Source organism: Onychostruthus taczanowskii, unplaced genomic scaffold (assembly GCF_017590055.1).
Source record: "Onychostruthus taczanowskii isolate IOZ18803 unplaced genomic scaffold, ASM1759005v1 scaffold49, whole genome shotgun sequence".
Taxonomy (NCBI): domain Eukaryota; kingdom Metazoa; phylum Chordata; class Aves; order Passeriformes; family Passeridae; genus Onychostruthus; species Onychostruthus taczanowskii.
In genome coordinates this window covers 1856024-1882892 of record NW_024502458.1, presented here as the reverse complement: position 1 = coordinate 1882892, position 26869 = coordinate 1856024, and the positions used below count along the sequence as shown (strand labels likewise).

Genomic DNA, 26869 nt, shown 5'->3' with positions numbered 1-26869 from the left:
ACATTTAACTCTCTCTTCAAATTAGCCAAACTACTCTGTCAAGAACAGAAAAAGAAAGGGAAGATGATGGATATTATAGGGAGAACAAAACCCCCTTGGGAGCTGGCAGAAGCAGATTTTCTGTTGAGCCAAAGTTGCATTTGTCTTCTGGCTGCTTTGCTCCTTTCCTGCTGGGAAACAAATCAAGATTATACAGTGATTTCAAAATCCATGTCTTTAGTAGCATATAAAAATGAGAGGGAGAACTCTGGGAGTGAATCAAATGCTTAAGCATTGTGTAAATCAGTGATTTTAGACAAGAGACTTTTACGGCACCAGGCACTCTTCCTTTCAATATGAAGTTGTATTTCTTGTGGATTCCATGTCTTATCTCCAGCAGCCCCAGGAATGTGGCTGGTTACTTGTTTGCAAAAGCCATAGTTTTTTTATTTGCTTTGTGTAGAAGAGCAGAATCAAACCCAAAGAAGTCCTGGTCACCAACTGATGTTTCCAGGAATGCCACTTAGAGAATAAAGCACTGCTGTAAGAGAACTCTAATATGCTGAAACAGTAAATAAGCCATGAAAAGTGCCAGGTTACCTGTGTTCACAGTGGAAATCCAGTGCTGACTTTTAGCATAGTCATTTCCCCCCGCAGCTTTTGGAGTCTGGTCCAAGTCTCATTGGAAGCCCCTGGGAAGTCTTGACATTGATTGGTTGGCCAAGCTCACAGCATGACATTTATTTATAGCATATCACGCACATTCAGTGGTGATTCTCTTTGGAGGAAGAACCTGGGTGCACTTCAGCATCTTGTATTTGATCCTCAGAATGAGAAGCATCTGATTTCTCTTTGGTTCCCTCGAGTGGCTCCATGGCTCTGGATGTATTAAATCTTGCCTGGTTTGTGGTAGTGGTTAATCAGTGCACACTTAAGTGGAATTTCATATGAATCTGATTTCTCTCTTGGACTAAATCTGAAATCCTTAAAAAATACTAGGGTGGGGGGTGGTGGTAGTGGTGGTGACAGAAAACTAAGAAAAGAGTAGAGTAATTTACTCAATTAAACTTCAAATACTTCCCAAATGTGAGGCAGGTGACACTGGAAAACTTGCTCTTCTTACAAATGTGAAATAGAAATGAGTGCTACTTCTCAGCATGAACTAAAAGCCTTATAATGAACTGTATTTTAAAAATACTTTCAAGTATTTTTCCCCTGTGGAGAAGACTTTCACTAGGTCTAGGAAGTAAAGCAACCACAGACAACACTCACATGTTTACCTGACCATTGAAAAATTAAGAAATAAATTAGGTATTTAAATGATCAAAACCTAATATTTTCCTGGACATACCATTCAGGAAACAACTGTGGTGAGGAATCATGGGATAATGTCTCCAGACAGTTCTCCTCATCTTTCTTCTGCTTTATTATTTTAAATTCATGTGTGTGTAATTTGTGTCTCCAGTGTATTTGGTTATCAGTCATTACATTTGCTGCCTGCTGGCTAAAAAAGAGAACTAACATCCTGGCACTAGAACAATGAAGACACATAATGTCTGATAGCAAATTATTAGTGCTGATCATTGACTCTAATTAATTATCTTAGTTTTATTATACAGTGCAACTGTCAATTAAAAAACCTTATGGTTCGTATATATAAACACTGTATATGTGTATATGTATGCAGACATACATACATTTACAAAAGGAATTAAAAGAAAGATTTTCTAAAGGCACAGAAAGCTGTAAGATGACACTTCCAAAAGAGCTCTAGAAACTGAGCTCTGCCAGAAACTGAGCTGTGGCTGTCACAATGTGGCTTGCTTGGCAAGTTAAAAATCATGAGCTTACTTCAGTGCATAGTTGGAAGTTGAGATCTTCTGAAAAAGCTGATGCCAGTTCTGTGTTCTGATTCTCCTGTTGCTTTTTTTTTTTAATTTAATAGGGCTCTACCTAGCAATGCCTAATTATCTTTTTTAAAATAGAAAATAACAAGAACGGGGGAAAGAGCAAGGGTGAGAACTTTCAGCATTCATCCTTAGTAAAAATTGGAACGTGGCCGGAATGGCCTGGGAAAATGCCCATCATGGAGAAGCTTGATGCTTGACAGAACATTCCCATGTACTGAGAAATCTTGGAGAGGAAGACAGTCTACAGGAAGTTACAAAACTCTTCAAGATCCAGGGCCTGTTTAGATCCTCTGAAACCCTTTGTATAGCTGGAAATCTTTTTTTTTTATTGCTCTATCCAAGAGCAATTTTTCATGAGGTCTCAGTCAAGAAATTTTCAGAGGAAGGAACAGCTGAGAAGCTCAGCAAATGGGAGTTAAGCCAGGCCATGGAAGAGGTAATGTGTCTGCAGACATGTATGAATGAGGAAAACTGTTTCTCATGATAGATACCACTTGAAAAAAGTGAATTTAATGAATACTTTTCAGCACCTGACTTCTGGCCTGTGCAATCAGGTTTGCCAACAGTCATATGAACTACATCTGCTTTTTCAAGTGGAGATGCTATAGGTTACCTGAGAGAGAATTTTTGGCATTCTCTAAAGTCTGGATCACTGAGCATGAAGCTTGTCACACCTTCCATGCTTTCCCTTAGGTGCTGTTACAATTTGGGGGTTCTTCTCACATGCAGTTGCCCACTCCATGCTTTCAAGTCTGTTCTTCCACACAGCATCATTTAGGGGAAGCATATTCCCCAGGTTAATCTGGTGGATGAGGGATGGGTATGTATGTGAGAAAATATTTGCTTCTATTAGTTTTTAAATTTATCGTTTCTAGTGTAGGGCTGACTTAGGACCACCCTCTGTTGAAATAAAGCACCAATAGCACTGAAAAGAAAATGTATCCAGTAATGTCATATTTTTTGTATGTGCTGCATTCCACTGATTTCTGTAAAGGGAAAAATCTCTCCTGATGGATACTTCAGTTCTCTTCTCAGCAGTGTAGAGTTGTTGGAGTGCACTTGCTCTGTATCCCTCTGGTCTGTGGGCTCCCATCCAGAGCCAGCAGCAGGGCTGTGTAAGGGTGGGTAAATGGAGCTGGCACATTTTGAAAAATGCAGTTTGGAGGGGAAAATGATGATGGAAAATCTCTCTTTCTGTGATAAAACCCTTGTTATTCAGGAAATCAATGTCTGAGACTGTCCTGGTCTGCACACCCTATTCTGAGTCCTGGGAGTGTTTTTACTGTGTTCTAAAAGCCTTAAGCAATGTGGCTTTGTAAATCAAACCGAAGCAAGCAATGAACTGTGTGTTGCAGATTGAATGAATCAACTCTGGAGAACAACCACCACTTGGAAAATGATGCTTTTTCAGACAAGTCCGAGAGAGACAACATAGAGGAGTCAGAGAATGAAGCACATGAGAACAGCCGGAAGACAAATGAAAGCGAGAGTGATCAGTCAGAAATACAGGGAGAGGTCTCTCCAGGAGGAAAGGGGACCACTTATATTGAACAAGTCTATGAAGAATTTGGAGAGGTAAGAAAACAAAACTCTTGATTGCTGCCTGTTCCTGTTAAAATGTATCTGGTCATAGTATTTGTCCTTCAGCCTTTTAGCTGTGTGGCAGGTGACAGGCAACTTGATGAGTTCCAGTGTTTTACAGATAAAGCAAAGCACAGTTTTCTGCTAAATTACGTGGTGTTATCATGTGCTTTAATAATTCTGCATTATGAACGGCAGCTTTGCTACTCTGCTTCGGTGTGTTTCCAGCATGAGTGATTGCTTTAACCACTTATTGCATTAAAGAGCTGCACAGCATTGGCACATTCATGGAACCAGCAGGAGGGGGGATTATCATCCTGGGCATGTGTCCTGGCCAATTAGGGCACTCAGTCCTTGTGTGATACAAAATATGACACTTCCCTTTTATTATTATGCATGGAACACCCTTTTTTTCTGTGTCTGAAGCATTTGAGCCACTTGATTGCTAAATGCCACTTGCCTATCTGAAAGCCATTTCTCATGACATTTAACAGCAGGAGGATGCATTTCTATTCCACATAAGAGCCTTGCTAGCTGATGTCACTGTGACACCTCTGAGGAAGGCAGTGGTAGAGAGCTGGGGCAGCCAAGTGTGCTGTGTGAGAATCAGTCCGAGCAGGCAGCAGAGGACCTCTGCTCTGAGCACTCACTTGCCTGCTGCTTTGAATAAGGAAGCTGAGGTCTTGTTGGTGCTTCAAAGAAACACACTGCTGGGAAGATGTTTTTTTCTTAGAGTCACAGAATTGGAGAGCAATTTACATTGGAAAAGATCCTTAAGATCAAGTCCAGTTGTTAACTCAGCACTGCCAAGTCCACCACTAAACCGTGTCCCTCAGCACCACGTCTGCTGGGCTTTTAAGTGCCTCCAGGGATGGTGACTCCATCATCATCTGTTCCAGGCCTTTTCCAAAGCCAGACAACCCTTTTAGTGAAAAAATTTGGCTAATATCCAATTTAAACTTCCCCTGACATAGCTTGAGTCCAGTTCCTCTTCTATCACTTGTTACCTGGAGAAGACACCAACACTCACCAGCCTGCAACCTCCTTTCAGGGGGTTCTAGAGTGATAAAGTCTTCCCTCAGCCTTGTTTTCTTCAGGCTCAACCACCCATGTACCCTCAGCTGCTCCTCACAGGACTCATGCTCCAGATCCTTCACCAGCCTCTTATGTTTTTCTTTCAACATTCTCCTGAAAGTTTACTAGTAATATTGACCAAAAAATATAGTCAAATATATCCTAATTACACCTAGCTTCTCTTCAGTGCATTTTTTTTCCCCTCAAATCCTCTTGCAGGCAGCTGGGTTCAGGAGATTTTGAACATAGATTAATAACTACGCAGCAGCAAAATGAAAGCAAACTTAATTTCTGTCAGCTGCTTATTCTGAAATGACCTTTCTTCACATGACAAACTTGTCCTAGAAGTGGTGGTAGGGCAGGCTAATATTTTGGTGTTTGAACAAACATTACAGGCTACACTGATGTGTGTATGTGGGTGTGTGAGAGAAAGAGAGATCTCTGCAGTTTTACATTAAAATAAGAAAAAAATGCACTACAAACCAAGTGAAAAATATTGCATTTCTGTTGGAGAGTGACACTTTGTGTAGCATTAAATAAGTCTCTCTGTAGTGTGTCTGCTCAGGCACAGGTAGCATCCAGTGGGCTTCCAAAAAGAATTGTCATGTGACCTTGGCCAGTGGGCGTTTTGTAAGATTTCTTCAGGAGGTGGGGTTGTCATCACCTGGGCCATGCAGGTAGGACTGGTTGTTGAGTCTGAACTCACTGATGAAAGGAATGTAGAGAAAAATAGGTTTTGTGCAATGATGTAACTCTCCTGGGTGGAGATGTAGCAAGGTAAACACGTGCCAGAGGTAATGTCAGTCATCGTGTTAAACTAAAACTGCCCTCAGCCTGTGTGTGCAGTTCGGGTGTGGCAGCACAAAGGTCACAAACTGGCACTGTTACATTTTCAGCTTGGCTTTGAGGGCTCATTTTAAAGGTGTGCACGTGGGCAGGTGCGTCGCTGTGCTCTTGGAAGGTGTTTGAGCATTTGGCAGTTTTGCCGTGTGTGCAGATGGAATGTGAAGGCAGAGACAGGTGTCAGAAGAACTTTGAGATTGCAAAAGTTGGTCTAGAACACAACATAGACACTTTGGTAGGTAGATTGATAACAGAAAAAAACCCCCAATTTTTTCCAGGCTTGTAGTTTAAACAAGTTATTAAAAGGGTTATTATTTGAGGTTGTTCACACCTTCCTGCATCTTTTTCTCTTTCTATTTATGTCCATCCTTTGTGCAGTGATTCATTCTGAGTAACACTTTGTCCAGAAATTTCAACATGGCATTAATTTATATTGACAGTATATGCACACTTGAGAACCCAGATAAATAATGAGGGTTCTGACAGACCTCTGCACTGTGAGCCCTAGGTGATGCTGTGGTATTCCATTTTTCCTTGGAGGTGCAAGGTGTGCATTGCATCAGACTGTCAAAAGAAGAATTGTACAAAAATTGAAAAGCAACAGAGTAACAGAGCTTTGTTGTTCCTCACTTTGAAATTCCCTCAGCCTGCAAGCTCTGCAGGAATGGTCAACTTGCTGTGACATAGGGCTGATTGGGAGGCAACATGGAGGCAATGCTCAGGTGGTGAAAAAGAATGTTTAGTGATTTATACCACCTGAAAATCCTGTTGTGCTATGCCCTCTCTCAAACCAAAGTCCATTCCAAAAGTAAATCTCTGCCTTTTTCTCATAGAAATCTCTTGCCTAAAATCAGTAGAAAGCCTAAGTATTCTCTTTCACTGTTAAATTATGATGCCTAGGATCCATTAAAGTGGAATTTAGTTTGAAAATTTAATTTACCTTGTATAGTGGTGTGAAAAGCCTGTTGCACATATCATAGACCCATTGAAAGCACGGGAACTACACAGGACTGAAAGCACAGCATAACCCCTGGCTCTTTTTACCTACACATCTGCTGCAAAGGGCTCTGAGCAGCATTGGCAGGTGCTGGAGTTTTTGTGCCTCTCACCTGGCAGTGGGGCCCTTGCCACATTGACACACCAGTTTGTCATGTTTAGAAGTTGCAGGACTGCTTCTACTCTCTGATGATTACTTGTTTACCGCCTACATTTTTCTACATCTATCCTAGTGAATCTTATAATCTCTCGTTTGTGGAGCATGGGACTGAGAGGAGCTCCTCTGTGCATTCCCCAGGCCTCAGGGATGCTGTAACAGCTCTGGGCATGTCCACCCCTCCTGAGGACTGCAGTGCAGAGTCCCCTTGGCTAATGTTGGTGCAGCTGGTCCCTGACAGCCCTGAGGTGTGCGAAGGCAGTGCCACAGGAGGGAGCACAACAGAGCTGTGCTCCCTGCCTCGTGCCAGCCTTGCCAGACGCCCAGGGCATCCTGCACCACTCACTTGATTGCTTTGGGGATTCATTTCTACTGGGACGTGGCTGATGTCTCTGCAGTGGTGTTGGTGAGCAGTCACCCTTGTGCCAGGGCCTGGCGTGCATGGCTCAGCTTGGACCCCAGAGAAATGCACCCACAGGGAATGGTTTTCCTGTTCCTGCCCTGAAGTTCCCTTTGCCTCTGTAGATAGGGGAGTCCTCTCAGACAGAAACCGTCTCTGAGGAGAACAAGAGCCTGATGTGGATCCTGCTGAAGCAGCTGCGGCCTGGCATGGACCTGTCCCGGGTGGTGCTGCCCACCTTCATCCTGGAGCCGCGCTCGTTCCTGAACAAACTCTCCGACTACTACTACCATGCCGACCTGCTCTCCCAGTAAGCAGCACACAGGCTGGGCCTGACCTGGGCTCTTTTCCTGAGTTTGTGGAAATACCTCTGTGTGTGCCGGAAAGGCTCCCAAATAGTACTGAGGTCGCTGGCTTCAACATAGATCAAGCCAGGCAGCAGCTGCAGTGACTTTTTACAGATAGACTGCTGCCAGTGAGGGGCAAGGGAGGAAAAGTTAAACTCCAGACAAACGCACATCTGCACGTCTGCGCATGGATGTGTTGTGCCACTGTTGGGTGGAACTGATGGGAATTCAGCCAATGCCGTGGAGTCGTGCACAGCAGAGCTGTGCCACCTCCTGGTGTGCTCGTGCACGTACACGAATAGGGAAATGGGACAGAGCAACCAAAATTGTCAAGCACTTCTGTTCCCCAGTATAATTCTGTTCAGCAATATTATTATGGTGGTTGATAAACAAATAAGAAACATCTTTTAAAACCACTGATGGGAGCAGCCTGCCGGGAGCAACAGAGAAAATACTAAATGTTCTGCTTCCAGATTGGACCTGCCTTCTGAGTGAGATATGCCTAGTGGATTGTAAAACCAGGATGTGCAATATTCTAATAGCAGCACTAGTTACTCATTTTAATTCCACTTTCTCTGGGTAATTACAGAATCATGGTATTTTCAAGCCTTGTTTGTGGTATTTGTACCATCTGAAGTTAAAGAAATAGTTCTCCTCAGTGCTGATATGTAAGAAGACTTCAAGAGGTTTGGAGGTGTTGATAAAAAATTGTTTAATTTGTGGTTCGGGTGATCTTTCTAAATGAATTTTGCAATAATTTACCCAAGTTGATTTTTAAATCTGACTAAATGGTTGGAAATACCAGGAATGCCTTTGGTTTGGTTTACTTCCTGCTTAATCTTTGAGCATTGTTTGGAGGTGCTGGCTGAGATAACTTTTTGAAGCCCCTTCCAACCTGAAGCATTTCATGAAATCTCAAAGTACTGATAGAGCTCATGGAGCACATCAGCTTTAAAGATCTTTCATGAATGAGGAAAACAAAGAAAAAGAGACCAAAAAAAAGTCTTTGATCTTGATGACGTAGTTTTATTTTAATGACTCACACTGTTCTACTAGCTGTGACTCAGTGCTAGTGTGAGTGACAGGACATTAACCTACTCCAATGTCCAATCAAACCTGATACACTCCAGAAATTGTGTTGGTCTTTTTGCAGAAATGCAGGGCAAGGGGTGCCACTTTTTAACAATTTGTGTTGTATGACGTACATTACTAAAAATATGTATATTTCTGCTGGGAGACATTTTTTTCAGTGGCAGCAGCACAGAAGTTACTTCCCCTTAGTTGTGGGGAAATAGAATTAAATTGATGTTATTATACTGCTAAGAAGCTAATGTGATATGTGACCAGTATAAAGAACATTTTGTGTTCTGTTCTGCAGGGCCGTCCTTGAAGATGATCCGTACACGCGAATGAAGCAAGTTCTGAGGTGGTATCTGTCCGGCTTCTATAAGAAGCCAAAGGTAAAATGAGGCATGAAATTGGGGTTGTAATGGGCATTGGAATCTTCTGCTGTGGATTTAATTTCTCTGTTGGCTCTCCTTTGAGACTTTACCTATTTTACTGCTCGGAAGACTTTGACCATTACTTTTAAAACTGGGTTGTATTTGGTTTCAGAGTAGACAGTGAATGCAAAATAGGGGCAGTCAACCTCAGAGTCTTTGCACTGGACAGTTAGAAAGTAAAACTGGTCATCAACAAGTAACATGCCCTGGGATGCAAGGTTTTTCCCTTTGCTGAAAGCAGGTCTTCTTTTCTCTTTTCAGGCCAATTAGTACCACTGTGCCTGATGTCCCCACATCAGCAGGCCCTTGCTGTGTATAGTAGCAATAATAGTAAAGTTTGATCATCTTGTAAGGCTTTGATTGGGCAATATTAAATATTAAAATCATGAGAATAGCAGATTAATCCATGGCTGGGATGAAAAGATTAGATTAGATGGATATGTAACTACTTCTTCAGTTTTTATTCTTGTGATTGACTTTGTGGAAAAGATCCAAGAAAAAAATTACTGTATTGCTTTGTGGCCATCTGTAGCATTGGATTGCAAATCTTCATTTGTAGCAGGTTTTGATTACTTGGTTTTTCAGGGAATAAAAAAGCCATACAACCCTATTCTGGGAGAGACATTTCGCTGCTGTTGGTTTCACCCCCAGACGAACAGTCACACATTTTACATAGCAGAACAGGTGAGTTGCTGTTTGGATGCTCAGCTGTTGCAAACACCAGCCTGCTTGCACCTCCATGCACAGAAACACACTGCTCGTCTCACCCTAGGAGAGGAACCTGGAGCTCTGTGTAAACTGGCAGAGCAGAACCTGGGGTAAACTGGCTGCTGATCTTTTTTCTTTGCAGATTTACAGAAATTGTGTGAGGCTTAGTGCGCACTCAAGACTATAACAGCAGGTCTCCCATATATAACATCAGTTTCTTCAATAAGTACCTTTTCCATGGGATTCTGCCCTACTGTTTTCTTATTGTTAATAAAATGGGGGTTGTGTTGTCTCTGTCTAAAGGGGCATACAACACACAACCAAATCCTTCCATCTCTTTATTTCTAAACTTTCTTTGGTGATTCTAATATGAGTAAATTGAGGGCTTATCTCTATGTCTTTGTGATTAAATGAAGGGCAGAGCTCATAAGTTAACTGGCCTAACAAAGTGTAGTTTGAGATTTATTGTGTTAATAAAGGAATCTGAGAACTGTGTGGTCTTTGGTAAAGGGACTCCCAGTTTCACATGCATTTTTCCCGTATTTGATTAAATAATTTTAGCTTTGTTAAAATTTTTATTTCAACTACTGCATGCATTTCATGGACGTTATTCAAATGCTGCACTAAAGTTCTGCACTGTTTATTTATTGTCTTGAAAACATTACACTCTACCTATTGGCCTGAAAGTGATCTCACGTGCCCAAGCTCAAGAAAATACAGGGTGGGGGAAAAAGATTAGATGTATAATGCTGTCATACATTATGTTGTCATGTATTGTGTTCCTTTATTCAGCACCCCCCTCTGCTTGGCCTGTACAGACTGCTGCAAATGACCCCTGCCTGTTTTTATCCTAGGTGTCCCATCACCCACCAGTGTCAGCTTTCCACGTCAGCAATAGGAAGGATGGATTCTGCATTTCTGGCAGCATTCTAGCTAGGTCCAAGTTTTATGGTAAGGCATTAAGTCTAGGCCTCTCTCAGGTAATGTTGTGGCATCAGTTTTGGTTTGTTTTTCAATCGTCCCTGAGCGTGTTAAGAGTTGAGAACAAAGAAATGGTTGACAATTCTATCACCAGCACAGCCTAAGTCCTTGTCTTGGCTCTCCTGGGTCTTTCCCATTTCCACCATTTCAGTGTGACACCACTCTGATGTTAAAAGAAAAAAAAAGAAAAAACACTCAGAGAGAAAGATTGAGAGCTTTAAAAATCTGGTTTTCAGAAGGTAAAGGCTCACAATAACGTATGGGATTGCTTGTATGCACGTGATACGTGCTTATGGATGAGTTACATTTCAGCTCTCTGGCATTCAGCCAACAAACACAAAAGTCTCTGAATAGATTTAAACCTTTATCTGGCTCCCAGATTCCTGTGGGGTTTTGAAGGTCCCCAGACCTTCAAAATGTCCTCCAGTCATTTAATATCAATGGACACAGCACAACTCCGGCCTCTGAAACACTGTTGCTCTTGGAAATCGGTTTTTTGTTTAGACAAACATTTTGTAATTGCTGTCCTCTGCTGAGTGCATTTGCCAAAACACTTTAAGATAGTCTTTGCTGTCCTTCTGGCAATTTCATTTGTTATTTGGGATTATCCCCTGTTGCAGCAGACTTCTCTTTAGGGGTAGAAATGAGCCGAGACACAGATTGTCATTTAAAAATGTGGAAAGCGTCCTGGTTTATTCTTCTTTATAACTTAGCCATCTTGACTCTGACTACAGCAAGTTCATACTGTTGGCTTCTCTGACAGACTTTGACTGGTGGCTATTCCTGCTGGAATATGACTGCAAGTATTTCCTTGCTGCCTGTGACTGCAGGCTTTTACCCAGCTCAGCTGTGACCGCAGGCTCCAACAGCAGGCTCTAACTCTGTCAGACCCAGACCCACCTTACACCAGATCTTTTGTAGCAGTAACTCTCTTCCTTGTTTTGTTCTTGCTCGGGGCTCCTCTATCTCAAGGTCGTCTTCCCCTGGGCCTTCTTCCTCAAGGATCCCCCTAAGGAGCCAACTCAACCCCTTTATCACACTTATCTTTGTTAGTCACAGCTGAGACCCATTAAGGGCAAGGCTGTTCTTCTTTGGTAATTAGTTAAACTTCATACACATTCCTAAACTTCGTGTAATTTGTACATTAGTACAACTTATCAGGGGCAAAGTTACTTGTTGCTACAAGGTTACTTCTGCACCTACAATCCACAATCAGAAAAGTTGTGAGAACTGGAGGACCTGAGAAACTTCTAAGCTCCCGCTATGACCTGTTAAATCTGCTGCTCTTTCTCCAAAAGGGGCTAACTGCCAGAGCAAATAAGAGCAGCAGAGTTTGTTAGAACTGCCTGCTTCCAGCTGTGCAAGATTTGCAGGGTCCTAAATTTTGAGCATTTCATCTCTTCTTTCATTAGTGATCTACATTTAAATGGAAATGCTTTTTCTAATGTAGGAGGAGGGGCAAAATATAACATGATTTTTTAACGTGTATTTTTTTTTTTTTAAATTCTAGGCAACTCACTTTCTGCACTGTTGGATGGGAAAGCAAAGCTTATGTTTCTAAACAGAGGGGAAGAGTATATAATCACGATGCCGTATGCCCACTGTAAAGGTAATGTATGACTCTTCAAATAGGAAGCAAACAGAGTAACAAAATGGTGTCTCACTGACTGACTTTGCACTGGCTCTCCCCTGTCAAGGAGCTGACATCACAGGGCCTGTTAACACCAGAGAGCCCTGCCACGAGTCACAGCGGGAGACCTTCAGTAATCCTCACTGAAGTCTTTCTGATTTACCTGTACACAGCCCATCAATGTTAGTTTTCACACTATGCAAGCGCAGAAAAATACTCCATATGTGCACTGCAGATAAGATGAAAAGAACAAGACTACATTTCTGAGCTTCTTAAGAGAAGTTTTTATTATGTTAACACTGAAATTGCTTGATATATGTTCTGGCTTTTTGAGGATGAAGGAAATTCCTGACTTCTCTTGCCATTTGTTTGTTACTCTAATCATTGTATTTCTCAGAGTATGAGCTGCCTCAGTGGGGCTGGCTGCTGCTGCTGGTGAGGCTTTGCTCTGTGGAGCCAGTGTGTGCTGAGGCTGGGGCATGGCTGCTGATTCACTGCTGCTCAGGAAGCTCTGTCTGCATTGTTTCCACCATAGAGTTAAAATCAGCAGTCAAATCCAATTTTGGGGGTTAAGTATTTTTTAATTTGGCTCACTGACTTGTAAGTGTGTATTTAGATGAGCCCGGGTACCTGAAAACAGTAACCTCATAAAATCATGCTCTCTGTGAAGTATTCCTGTGCATAAATTTTCTTCTTACCAATTTTTCTTTTTCTGCAAAAGACCTTCAGCAAATGGTAAACGTGTAAAAAGTTCCCTGCATTACCTCTAGTCTCCCAGATTCTGGTGAATCCTGTTACAGCTCCTCTCTTCTTCAATCACCCTGAGAGACCTGACTGGGTCTGTTTAAGCACAAGTATGAATGAGGTTGCTGGGCACAACTTTCTTTATTTTTCCTGTCCCCCTGTCAGCTTGCCACAGGTGCATCTGTGAGTCAAGCTATTTCCTGGCTGGTGTTAGAAACGGGGAATGTGGACTCAGGGGGAGATTCTTCATGCTTATAGTAAACAGCCATTTCCTAAAAACTCCAGTTCTGTCTTTTCAAAACTTTAAGCCAAGTGATGGCTTTCACAGTGTGTCAGCAAGAGCCAGGTTTACTTGAGAAAGCAGGTTGCTTCCGCTGGGGCCACTCTTAAGCCTCTTTTTTTCCTTTTAGGACTTTTATATGGTACCATGACAATGGAGCTTGGAGGGAAAGTTACCATTGACTGTGACAAAACAAACCACAGGGCAGAACTGGAATTCAAGCTAAAGGTAAGATACATTGAAAGTGGCCCCGTTTTGAGTGGGTCTCGGGCTTGCCCCTGTGCCCCAGGCAGGGTTAGTACCAGCAATATATGTGAGCACCAGAGTGGGGCCTGCCTGGAGAGATGGTGTCACCCTGCTGCTGGTTTTGCCTCATGCAACCCCAACTGACCCCAGGAAGCCTTAGTTTTACGTGACTTTTTCTGACTACTGCCTAAATTTTGTTCTGAAAGTTTGGCAATGACAGTGTGGCTTCTGTTTGAGCAGGGATAATTAGTTTTGCTTGCAAAACATAGTGAGTGTACAAAGAACTTGAAGACAAATTAGGATGTGGATCTTTGGGGTAGCTCTCCAGCAGCCATCACATCTGTAGTTGTACCTTGCAGGTGGTGTGGTGAGCTGCACCTTGTGTTTCTCAGGGCTACAGGACCTTGCCCTGATGGCAAGGTGAGAACCCCTTGTCAGGCAGGTAATTCTGAGTGGCTGACACACTGAAAAGCCCTGCACTGACTTGTTCATGTAGCTAGTCCCTCCCCTGGAAAGCCTGGTGATGCAAATTCATGGCATGCAGACAAAATGGAGACATCTTCGAGCATTTCTGTTATTACATGGGTTAAAATTTAGGAGGGAAAGTGATAACCTGTAACTTTCATTGGGCAGTTAACTTGATTTTTAAGCAGCATCCTTTTCTCTTCTGCTCCAACAAACAATTTCTTGCCTGAGCATAAAATGAAAGGAGAACTGAGAGACTGCAGGACTTCAGAGTTGCAGCCTTAGCCAATATAAATGTGATAGATCACTGGAGTTAGAGGAATCTTTTGTTAACTATTAGTTGCTTGAGGGCAATAATATTTTTCTGTCTTTATTTCACCTACAAAGGGAGTTCTTGCTCCTGTGTTCTGTGACTTTTGCACATACTTGGCTTTAAAGCCTGTTTTTCCCTGGTGGCCTGGTGTACTGTGTTGAGGCCATTGGGATATTTCCCTGACTTGGGTGTCATCTCAAACCTACAAACACTTTAGGGCCTAAAGTGCTTCTTTTCTGGCTTGAAAACAGTGTGATTCATCCAAACATGTTTCTGAAAGGTCCAATGATGTAATCACATGCTCTGCTTTGAGCATTTCCTAGCTGTTAATTCTAGTAGAACTGTGGGAAGTTGCAGGTAAACCCCTTAACTTTGTTTTTAATTTGGATATGTACCAGAGATTGATGTTTAAGATACATGTGATTATTATATCCATGGGTGTTGTGTAAAGTTTGGGTTTATATTGTTATTTAGCACACACACACACATACAAGTTTGTCTGCACAAATGTTTTCAGAAAGTGCCTACTAAAACATTTGAAGGGGTGTATTGTGTGAACGGAAGAGCTGCTCACAATTTCACTGGCATTTTCTGTGTTTGGCAGCCAGGAGATGAGTGGAATTTTCCATTGTTCTGCGATTTTTTTTTTCCTTGACTGGAAATATCCTTTTTCTTTGGTTTGTGGGGGTTTTCTTTGCTGTTGACCAGAGCTTATTCACTCTGGAGACTTGCCACACATGATGTCACCAGCAGTGCTACACTGCTGTTGCTGTCCCATAAGCAGGAAGAGTCCCCACTAGTGCTGCTTCTTTTCTTTGGACAAGGGTGCAAAGGCTGTGATTCTGGACAGTGGGAAAGAGTTGTGCACGTACACTTATCCTGATGTCTGGCTGACAATAAATAAGTGTATTTCCAATAAAGATGAGACCCTGCACTCCTGGATGTTAATGCACCTTAATGCTTATCTCCCTACCTGCAACTGCAGTGTTTGTGGTATTACAAAAAAAAGGAAGGGGGCACAATGTGAGACAGTCAAAATCCATGTTAGAATTCATTCTGCCTTTCCCCAGAAATACTGTAAGTCAGCCAGTTGCACTTTGCTTCCCTCCTGTTGCATCTCTGTGTTGGCTCCCTTCCAGTCCTCACCAGACTGACCACGTTTGCTGTTTCTCTTCTCCCCTGACAGCCCTTCTTCGGTGGCAGCACGAGCATTAATCAAATCTCGGGGAAGATTAAATGTGGAGAAGAAGTGCTAGCGAGTCTCACTGGACACTGGGTAACATTTGCTATTCGAAGTTGCTGGCAGGTTATGAGCCCGTGGCTGCAGGGTTCCAGGGAGGGCTGGCAGCCCTTGGCGGGCTCCCTGCACTGGAATGGGCACTGGGAGAGCCCTGTCCTGCCTCTTCCCCCCAGCCCCAGGGCATGCAGGCAATCACAGCCTGGGCCACACCTCTTAAGGTACCTCAGGAGGTCATTTACACTTCAATAGTTCCATCCATCTGCAGTGAAAGGAGCACTGCACTGCCAGAGCCTGAGGAAGCTGGCAACAGTAGGGGGGTTCTCTATCAAAGGCAATGGGTCTGTATTTAGGGTCTGAGCTTAGGGCAAGCACTGATGGCAGGAGGTAGTGTGTATGAGGTGTGATTGCAAAGACCTTGAGGCTGTCTTTTGTCTGCTGTGTTCAGTACTTCCCCAGTTAGGCTGGGATTCAGGGAAGAACTTAGAGGGTTTTGAATTCATTATTTTTACAGCAAACCCTTATGGTAGAAGACAGTTACTACCCTGTTCATCAGCTGAGGGACAGAGACATTGATTCAAAGAGGGTGTTATCTCTATGGCCAGCTCAGAACAGTCAGCAGAGCTTGTACTTGAGGTTGTCTCTCACTTGTACACAAGTGATTCACTCAGAGACAACCTCAAGCCAAAATCCAGCAAGAATAAAGTTGCATAGTGAATGTTGTAGTCTAATTTTGATTGGAACTCCTGGTACCTGAAACAAAAGCAGTGAGCCTTGGCTTTGGGCTGGACATCTGGGTATCTCTCTGAGCAACATTTGGGCATTTACATGATCATTAAAATTGATCTGTGCTCCCTTGCCAGTCTGTAGAAATTGCCATTTATGAGACAAAATTTGTCTCATCTGAAGGAGGTATCTAAAGAAAGCCAGGTGAAATGTGCCTGGATAAAGGCCTTACTATAGTAAGGTCCTAACCACAGTGTAGCCTTTGGTACTGGACTTGTCCTGTCAGGCAAACTGTCTTTTTTACATAAAAAGCTAATGACCATTTTGAAATTGGGAGATTTTCCCTTTCTAAGCATGTACAAGGGACTTGCTCCATTCTGAGCTGCCTGTCCTGCAGGATTAGCCCTGTCAGTGGTGAGTTGTGCTGGGCTGTGGAGTACCTTGTCTATGGTGGGTCCTGCCAAAACCACCCATGAGAGCCCATCATCCAGGAGCTCTCCTGAGCCACAAGGTTGAGTGCTGCTCAGCTCCCAGCCTTCTGCTTTTACCCTCCTCCCATAATCTTTGTCCTGGTTGTTTGTGGTGCACAAACTGCAGTGATGTATAAAAGAAGTTAAATGGCTTTGGAATGGTGGCTCTGTGAACAGAGGAGCTGCCATGCAGTGGGGTAGAGATGGTGTTGGTTCTCCTCCTTCCCCGCTGGGACTACTGGCCTGCTCTCCTGACTTTTCTCTGACACCATCCAGTTTCCTGACAGAAATCCTTGCATCTGAATGGTACATTCTCTGCCCCAGGACCTGAAAACCCACCTGAATAAAGAAGGGAAGTAAATCCCAATGCTTCTCAGTCCTAGGGTCACAGCAGCAGCTGAGTGCTTGTATATATGCTTGTTAGAGATGCACGCAGTGGTGCTTAATAATGCCTGCCTACCTCCTCCTTTCCACACTGGGGGTCTCTTGGGGACCTGGGATCAGTCTTGGAACTAGCATATGGGAACATGGGAGAGGAAGTACTGAGGGAGACTTTGGAAAAAGGAGCTGGGGATCTTGTTTATATGTGCTGGGTGGGAGGTGGGAGGACAGTGATGAAGGAAGAATATCTTAGGGCTTCTGTGGGCACTCAGGTCTGGGGACAAGACTTAATAGAAGGAACCAGATCCCTTTTTACTCTGATTAATGATAAATGCAGCCTCTGTTTCTGGCAATGCCTTGCCTCATTCATTTCAGAAACTTTCAGGAAGTGTTCAGTGAGATTTTATGGGATAGAGGAGGAAAGAAGCCTCCTAAGCAACAGGTATCCCTTATCATCCTCCAGGAACAGCTTTGATTTGTCAGGATTAATTTCTGTCCTTTGTTTTCTAACTCGTGAATTCATTTAATTTTCCTTTTCAGGATGGAGAAGTGCATATAAATGAGCTGAAAAATGGGAGCACAGAGATGTTCTGGAACCCGACCAGCGAAGTGCGCAGGCAGAGACTGAAGCGCCACATTGTGCTGTTTGAGGAGCAGACGGACTTCGAGTCAGAGAGGTGGGGAGCTCGGGGAACATCTCGCTGCTGCTTCTCTCCTGGGAGCAGGCTTCTCATCAGCAGGGCTCCTCCAATTCCTCAGCACAGTCCTGGAAAGGCAGTGACCTGCTTTGTTGGCACATATTACCCAGCCATTTACCTGTTTCTTTCCAGACTATTAACTCTGGAGTGTTTCCATGAAGTACTGCTCTGAAATTAACCTGGTCTGAGAAATAGCAGAGGCTATCTGCTTAAAATAACAATTCTGCTTGGACTCCAGAGATTTTTTTAACTGCTGGAGCATTTTATAGAAGGGCAGGATGCCATCCTGAGGTTGGATGCCTTGTTAAGAAGGGTTATTTCAACCACAAGCTCTTAAAGTAGCTGTAGGAATTGTGGGAAGTCCTGGCATCCGTAGAGCAGTACTTGAACCACATAACAGGATTTTATGAATGAATGTAATTAAACTTATGTTTAACCCTGCCTCGTAATCTCAGCTGAGATCTCCAATGCAGTCTGCACCAGGCTTTGTAGGATGATCTAGGTTACATAAACAGACACATAACTTAGTGTTGAGTTTGACCCTGGCTGGATGCCAGGTACCCAAGTCACTCACTCTTCTCTGCAGCTGGACAGAGGAGAGATAATTTAATGAAGGGTTCATGAGTTAAAGACTGTGAGAAAATAAATTGTCAGTTACCATTGAGGGCAAAACAGGCTCAACAATAAAATAAATTTATTGCTGAAAAAATCAGACCAGGATAATGAGAAGTAAAATGAGCCCCTAAAACCACCTTCCCCCCACCCCTCCCTCCTTCACGGGTCTGACTCCTCCCCCAGTAGCACAAGGAGGTGGGAGGGTGGGGGTTTCAGTTAGCTCATCACCCGTGGCTTCTCCAGCTGCTCAGGAAGAGGAGTCCATCACTGCTGCACTGTGGAGTCCCTCCCACAGGATTCAGTTCTCCATTAACTGCTCCAACATGGCTCCATCTCAGGAGCAGCACCTCCCTGCAAACTGCTGCAGTGCGAGTCCATCCCATGGGCAACAGTCCTCTCCAAACTGCTGCAGTATGGGTCACTTTTCCACAGGGTCCTTCATGGGCATGCTGCTCCACAGGCTGCAGAGGAATCTGGCCTCTGGCACCTGGAGCACCTCCTCCCCCTCCTTCTGCACTGACCTTGGTGTCTGCAGGGCTGTTCCTCTCCCATGTTCTCACCCCACTCTTCTCTAGTCACAATTAAAACTGTGCCACAACCTTTCTTTTGATTTCTTCCTCAGTATGTCATCACAGAGGCATTACCACACCCCAGTGTTGGCCAGCAGCACGTCCATGTTTGGAGCCATCAGGACTCTGCCAGATGTTGTGGAAGCTTCTGGAGCTTTTCACAGAAGCCACCTCTGTAGCACCCCTGTTGCCAAAAACCAGGCCATGCAAACCCAATACACTTAGGAAACGGAAGAAGTGAATAATGCACACTGTACATTTGTTGAGCAAGAGTTGAGCAAAGTTATGTGGAGCTGGCTGGCTTTAATCAAATTAGTTGTGCTTCCTCTCCACTACAGTCAGCCAGCACCAGCCAACATCCCAAGCCAGCACATGCAGTTGCTGCCTGGCTCTGCATTACATTGTGCAGTTCTCTGTGGACTTCTGATTTTGGCATTGCATCACATCACCCTAAAAAGATTCCCCTTTTTGTAGGTAAAGAAAGGGATTGCATGAAAATAAAAACACACAAAAATTTAGTTTGGACAGTGATGCCTCAGGTTTTAGCTTTTATATTTTTCAGATTCTGTACTGCTTTAGTGTAGTACTTCTGATCTTCATATTAGGTGATAGTAAGCTCTCTTCACGGAGTAGGTAGACAAAGCAATTCCTTCTCTAGCTGGGGACCAAGGACAAATTATCCAAATTTCAGGCCCAAGAGCATAATCAACAGTGGACTGAAGAGAGGAAAACAAGAAGGATGGGACTTCATAAGCTAAACTTATAATTGGACAATTAGCTTCAATATGCAAATGGACCAGAACTTATAAATGTGTGAGACCCCGTGACCTGTTGTCCATTTTGTGACCATTTTGGGTTCATCTGGGGTGCAGCCCTGGCTGGGCTCTTGTGCTGCCCAAGGTGCATCCATTGAGACCTTTTAATAAATCCCTACTTTATTCTTTAACTCCATCTAGCCTCTGTTCTAGGTCAGCCTTCACAAGGCGTCAGCAACAGTGGGCATTATGATCAATAAAGTCTGTATTTGTAACTTACAGAGCAGACATGTTAACTCTGCAGAGCAGGGCAGACTGCAGTACATTTTTAATCTTCAGAAGAAGATTCTTTTAAAGGAGAATCTTGCTCTTGTGGGCAAAGAATCTCCAGTTCTCTGTTTACCAGAGTTTATGGCTAGAGCTGGCTCCCTTTGCTACATGAGACATTAATAATGTTACATGTGTCCAAGGGAAGGAGGAGAAAGGAAAAGTTACAGAGTTCCCTAACACACATTCCAGCAAACTCCTTATTATGCTGACAGTTGCATGAATAAATTGCCATCTAATCCAGGTTATAGTCTCCCTAAATTGCTTAGTCTTCCCTGCAGTGCTGAAAATCACCTATTTTCACAATTTTTGGGGAATCTCTGAAGCTCATGCTGTTGTGCAGCTCACCATGGAGGGTCTCATTGTCTGACACATGCAGCTCTTGATGGAGTAATTTGTCTTTGTCAAACAATTTTGTGCTGTCCCTCTAAGGTTTATAGAATTAGGGGACTCTCTACACCACTGCATTCCTTAGGACAGGTTTTACACCACCACAGTATATTCTCAGGCTGTTATTTCACTCCTCCCTGCCCCATCCCCATCACTGAGTTTCCTTCCTTTGTTTCTGGGAGAAATTATTCATTCAGTTCATTAAAAATGAAAAGAAGGCATTGCTCTGCATCTAGTTACTTATCTAAGAGGTTGCATTTTTGGAAGTGCTATGTTAATGTATGGTGATAGAAATATGATGAAAGCTTCAGGATCACTTTTAAATTAAGAGCTTCACAGCAAGCTCCAAATTAAATGCAGTAATGAATTCATCTTCTAAATGGCGGGCGGGTGTTTTGTGGAGCTGGGAATAATGGAGCAGCTTGGATCTCCTGTGCACATTCTAAACACTGAAGCATACAGTAATATTTTGGGAGGGCTAGCTGCTAGTCTCAGAAGTATTTCCAATCTGAAATGAAGATAAAAGTGCTCTGATTAGAGGACTGTGGAGAGGCTGATCACAGCTTGGCTATAGTAAGAAAAAAAAAAAGTATTGATTTTTCTCTGGTAGAAGGCAGATCCTCTCCCCAGGGCAAATGCTCAATGAGAACAGCTCATATGACAGATCACTTATTCTTTGGCAGCTGCAAACAAGTGTGGGTGAAAACCTGTGTTCATGCTTGCAGCTTGTGAGCACAAGGACCTGCTTGTTGCTTGTGGATTGAATCAGCTTCCTACAAATCTGGTTGTAAATCCTGTATAGGAGGTGCACGTGCAGCTACAAGATGTGCACATAAATTCGTTTTCCAGTGCTTCTAAACTTTAAATATAAATACTTGTTTTGGGGACAGACATTGACACAAAGGCTTCTAAACAGAAATGCCTGAAAGGATGAGGAACAGAACAGATTCTCCATCAGTCACCTCTAAAGTGGCCACGGATCCCAGTGAGTTGAACATAACTTCCTTATGACTCACACAGACAGCACTAAAGAATTCAATAATTGTTGTAGGTGATGTTTTCTAAGAGAAAGTTCCTTCAGCAGGTCAGTCATACAGCATTCAGTGTTGCCTTTCTCAGTTTCTTTAACTTACGAGCTAAAACAGAGGCTGGGCAATCCTGGTACAGTTCTGCTGGTGTATCAATAGACCCAACAACTTTCTGCTCTAAAGTTCCAGCTGGCAAAATACATTGCTGGTTCTAAGGTGGTTTAACTTCCTTCCCTGATTATTCCTAGGCTTTGGCAGCATGTTACCAGTGCAATAAACAAAGGGGATCAGCACAAGGCAACACAGGAAAAGTTTGTGCTGGAAGAGGAGCAGAGGAACGCTGCTCGGGAGCGGAGGGAGAGCGGCACGGAATGGAAACCGCTGCTGTTCCGGCACGATGCCGGGACCAACGAGTGGCGCTACAAATACGAGGAGTGAGTGCTGGGCTTGGGGTTCCCAACACATCTCGCTGCCTGAGTTCCCAGGGAGGCAAGCAGGGCTACAGACCTGTCATTGGGGCCCTGCCATTCCCCAAAACTGTGTCCAGAGCTTGCCCTTTCTGAGTTCCATGTCATATTAGAATACATATTCTTGATACTAATTGGGAATAGCTGGAAATGAGGGCACGGCAATGGAAAATCCACTGTGTCATTGATACAAACTCCTATTGCTGCAATCAAGTGCAGAGTCATTGAGCAGAGCTTTTCTGCACTGTTCAGAGTTAACAACTGTGCTCTCCTCCCCTGGGCAACCAGGGCAAAGCCTCTGGAGACTGAAGCCCCTCACTTATTGCAAGGAGCTGTGAATGTGCCGGGAACTTTCTGTTAGTCCTGTCACTGCATCTGGAAAGTCTGTCATCTGCCAGGAATGATTGCCTGCCCTGATGCATGTGGAATTATTGTATTGGGCTAATGTGGGATTCTTGCTTTTCTGATGAATTTTTTTCATTTGGTCTCTAAAGTCTAAGACCTTGGGATCCACTGAACGACATTGCCCAATTTGAGAAGGATGGAATACTTCAGACAATGGAAAGACACTTATCCACAAGGATGTCAAACCACAAAGCAACATGCATAAACAATCAAATTACACGGCACAAGGTAAAAACCCTGTTCTGGGGATTATCATATTCTTTGTGATTGTTTGGATACACAGCTCTTTTTCTACAGCATTTTCATGTAAGCACAGCATAAGCTGAAAGTTTTGTTTTGGGTAAATATAGCTTGTGACTATAGACCTCGAGTATTATACCATTATTGGCTCCAAAGAATTGTAATTACTGATCAACTCATTCTATCAATTTTGGCATTTATTTTTTTCACCTGATGCTAGTGGCAGTGACTCTTACACTGAATTTTGCATATGACTGAGCTGAACTTTGGAAACACTGTTCAGTGTTTCCAAAGCAGAAAACTTCCTGTGGGTTTTGGAGTACACAACTAAGACCCCCTGACTTCAGTTTCAGTCTTTGCCATGAGCCTTTATCACTCACTCTCTCTCAGACAAGACAAGAAACATCTTTCCATCCTTTCCCTTCAACAGAGATAATACTCCCCTATTTCAGTGCTTCCATCTTTGAAGCAATACCTGTCATTCATAACACACTTTGCAAATGTAGAACTACTAAACGAGCTAAGTATAACCCATATCACACTGAAAAACTTGTATCTTATTATGAACATAGACTTTTCTTTTGTAGTGCCCCACATCTGAATGTCTCTGATTCAGTGGGGAAATTGGTGTCCATAACTGCTTTTCAGACCCTGTAGTGAGAAGTTTGAATCAATGTGTTTGGTGTACTTATCTGAGAGAGGGAGAAACTTTCCAAAGTGCATCAAGAAACTAGGCATAAAAATTCCATGATGTTTAGATCCTTCGTGCACCTTCTGAAAAATCATTGCTGGGGAATTTGATTCTAATTTTTTCTTATTTTCCCGCTTTCCCTTATGTACCTGGCTGAGTTAGGTACACAGCTCAGCAAAGGAACTATAAGGTTCATCTGTAGTGTGTTTTAGTTAAAGCTACAAGAAGCATAATTTGGATAGGTGTCTTAAGAATGTTGTCACTTGGGGAAATGCTTCTGTATGGGGCACATGTATAATATGCTTAAGTAGCTGCCAGAGTCCAACTACTAGGAGTTGCTGAGAAAGCAATCAAACTTCACAATCTCACACATATTTCCCAGCACCCCAAATTACTTTGTTTAAAGCAATCACACACTTCTTCAATGTGATAAAGACTGAGTCAACTTCTAATCTGTTTTATCCAGAGGTCTGCCAAAGACTGCAGGCGCCGCAAAACCAGTGATCAGCCATCCAACCACAGCCAGAACACAGAGAGCAGCTGTTCAACGCCAGAGTCAGTGCAGGAGCTCTCAGATGATGATGGCAAGTATTTTGGTGTCACTGGGTTAGGCTTTAATGTTCTTGCCTTGGTACTTTAATTCTTGTGCCAGCCCTAGGACATTTCCCAGCCCAGTTAATACCATGGGCCAACAGCCCACAGGCAGCACAGAGAATGTTCTGCTTTTCTGTTCTCTGTATGTGCTCTTTCTGCCTTACAACAAGGATTTCCCAACTCCTGGCAAAATTGGAAAAATACAATCAACACATAGCAAACAGGCTGTGTTGCTCTCTCTTTTCTTTGCCTTTGTTAGAGGTGACCTTGAATGTTTGAGAGAGTGAGCAGGTGTGAGCACTCCCTTCTCCTCCCCTCAGCTGAGGAGCATTGTTTCTTTAGAGCTGACTGAGAAGCACCCTGACCCAGAGTCACAGAACCTCTTACAATGGCTTGGATCTTCTGGGTGGAAGATTCTGTTCCCTGTCTCCTTCTTCCTATGTTTCCTCCTGAAAATGTCCCCCCTAGCAAAGACAATTAGTTCACAGCCACCCACTTGCTGTGTTGTGTTTCACTACCACCAGAATGGTGATGCAAAACATAATTGTCCTTCAATGCTTTGCCACAGGGTTTGAAAGCCTGTGCGCTCAGTGTGGGAAAGAAATGAATCACCTGAAGGAAATTCACTCAGCTGTCTTATCCCTACAGAAAGCCCAACAGGACATACACAGGTAACCATTTTCTGTCATGAATCAATGATTTTAATGGGCTAAAGATAACTTGTGGCATTTAACTCCTTACTGTGGTCTTGAGAGTGTCTCTGAGCAGGAGAGAGCTGCAGGAGTGCCGTTCAAGTTGTTGCAGGTAAAGTAACCGCTTATCACACCAGAAAGACAAATCCACACTCTGCTTGAAACAGTTTACTTCCTCTTAACACTCTGTTTCTGGGCAAAAAGCATCACCTCAGGATGTTACTCAGTTCAAGGTACTCCTGACTGAGAAGGACTGGGCCACGCCCCGGCTAAAAATAAATCTCTGCCAGGCAAGAATGTGTGATATCTCCCTTCTGGTCCAGCATGTTAGGAATTTCTTCAGTTTGCCACAGAGATGCAAGGGTGTGGTCTGAAAAACTGGGCTGCATGGAGAAAAGCACTAAACTCCAGGTTTTTGTACAAATTGCTGGTTGCCATCTGGGGGGCAGTAACCACATCTGCTGCTGATAGAGGGATTTGCCCTGCAGACTCCTGTGGGGAGGTATTAACTGCTGCTTCTGCTCCAGGGAGCCCTACTGATTCCCTTCTGTGTGAAGAGTATTATCCAGCCCTGCCAAGGCTTCCGTGAGGTGGGATCACACATTAAGCCTACCCTTTCTGGATGCCAGAGTCATTGGTGATATGGTTTTAGCTCCACTGTAGCTCCTGGGAGTGTCTGGGGCAGGTTTGGGAAGCTTAGAGCACCGGTTAAACTCACAGGACTGTGAGTGAGTGCTGGATGAAGAGATTTCTTGGGGTTTGTGCCTTTCCTATGCCAACCAGCTGCAGCCAGAAGCACTAATCTTCCTGTTAAAAAGAGGGAGGCAAAGTCAGGGGGGGCACACTGCTCTACCCCTGAGGGTGTCACCAAAGTACAGGGTTCCCTCCTGGTGTGGAAGTTCTCGGTATGCACACATGTGAAGGCACGCCTGTCTCCAACACACAAGTAATCCTATTGCTTTCTTTTGCAGAAACCTCAGCGCTCTGAACAAAAAGTCCTTCCACAGGAAGGCCTCTTCTGAAAGCTTCCTCCTGGACTCTCGCTGTTGGTTTCTCCTCTGCATCTTTCTTACGTGTCAACTCTTCATTAATTATGTCTTCAAATAAAATCACTACGTTTGGCAGCAATAATGATCACTGGCTGCAGGAGGGGGCCACTCGCGCAAGGAGCCCAGCGAGGCACCAAAGCACTTTAGAACCAACACAGCAGAGGTGGAAGGAAGTGGAAAAACGAGGTTAAAAAGGGACCTAGGAACCTGCAAAACTTTGTTCCTGCAGATTATGTCATTTTTGCCTTTTACATGTACATCTTCAAGGACCTCTTAACCTGTATGGGCCTTAATGCTGAAGCCAAATGTAGCTTTAATTGTGCAATTTGTTTTCTATGTTTTGTCATTTTCTGATGCAATTAATAATTACCCAGCAGTATTGGTAACCCCAAAATGGTAATCACCTCAACATTTTGGAAAACTCACGGTGGCCTGGGTCATAGCTCCAGGAGTGAGGCAGAGCAGTTGGGGAGCTGTAAAGAACTGATGTCCACGGTGCCTGTCCGGCTGCCTTTAATTACAGGAGGGAGAACACTTGGTCCAAAAAATCCAGCCCTGGGATATTAAGTCATGATCTGTTTAGTCAGCCCATGCAGAATGGGACCTCAGGATGTGTTTTATTTTCCATTCCACAGAAACTGTAAATATACACAATTTCCTAGAGCCATCCTGCTTTAGGAAATGGGAGGTATTCAGTGAAAGCTCCTCGTCTGGTTACGGAGCTGACTGGTGTCCTGGGTCTGGCCCATCGAGTGTGATGTCAGACACGCACGCCTCTTTGTAAAACCTGGTCACTTACTATTATTGTTATTATTTGCTATATGGCTGTTTTATAATATCACACACTAGCATTGTAGAGAGAAATCCACTGCCCCAGCATAGGTGAGAAGGATGGGAGCGACGTAGGTGTACGTGTGTTCGGTCTTAGGCACATTTATTGTCAAAGGTCAGGAAAGAGGGAGGGTTTTGCCACTGCATTGTTCAACCCTGTTAATAGTCTTCCTATTTTACACCATTTTTTAAAGATTTGCAATATTTTCTGTAGACTGCAGACAATACTAAGCCTTTCTTTTCTGGCCTGAAGTAGTTCCAAGTGGTAAGTACTGCTATATATACAGCCTTAAAATACTTAGTGGTGGTGCCAGTCTGGGCTATCTTTCAATGTAAATGTTTCCAAATTTTTAAGTACATTCCTCGTCATATTCCCCAGTTAGGGGAAACCTGTTTGTGCTTGATATGTTGAAATAAAACTACACACAACTTTCAGTGGCAGTCTATCTGACAAATTATTTTTGGGTTTGTGTTTGATAGTGTTTTAAAAGTAAATGACTTTCTAGAGGAAAATCTATAGGAAATTGCCTCTAAGAATGTCAGATCTG

General features: G+C 43.5%; 1 protein-coding gene across 6 annotated transcripts in view; it reads left to right on the top strand.

Moving 5' to 3' along the window:
• The window catches only part of OSBPL5 (oxysterol binding protein like 5), a 135855-nt gene extending 109105 nt beyond the window's left edge, over nt 1-26750 (top strand). For all 6 annotated transcript variants that reach the window (XM_041415034.1, XM_041415033.1, XM_041415032.1 and 3 more), the window contains 14 exons: nt 3245-3464; nt 7066-7250; nt 8666-8747; nt 9375-9473; nt 10352-10448; nt 11989-12087; nt 13263-13360; nt 15343-15432; nt 17511-17647; nt 21601-21786; nt 22314-22452; nt 23622-23739; nt 24318-24420; nt 25413-26750. In XM_041415034.1, coding sequence (XP_041270968.1) covers nt 3245-3464; nt 7066-7250; nt 8666-8747; nt 9375-9473; nt 10352-10448; nt 11989-12087; nt 13263-13360; nt 15343-15432; nt 17511-17647; nt 21601-21786; nt 22314-22452; nt 23622-23739; nt 24318-24420; nt 25413-25548 — 1789 coding nt within the window. In that variant the 3' untranslated portion in view covers nt 25549-26750. The remainder of the gene's footprint in view (nt 1-3244; nt 3465-7065; nt 7251-8665; nt 8748-9374; nt 9474-10351; nt 10449-11988; nt 12088-13262; nt 13361-15342; nt 15433-17510; nt 17648-21600; nt 21787-22313; nt 22453-23621; nt 23740-24317; nt 24421-25412) is intronic.
• The last annotated feature ends 119 nt before the right edge of the window (nt 26751-26869 follow it).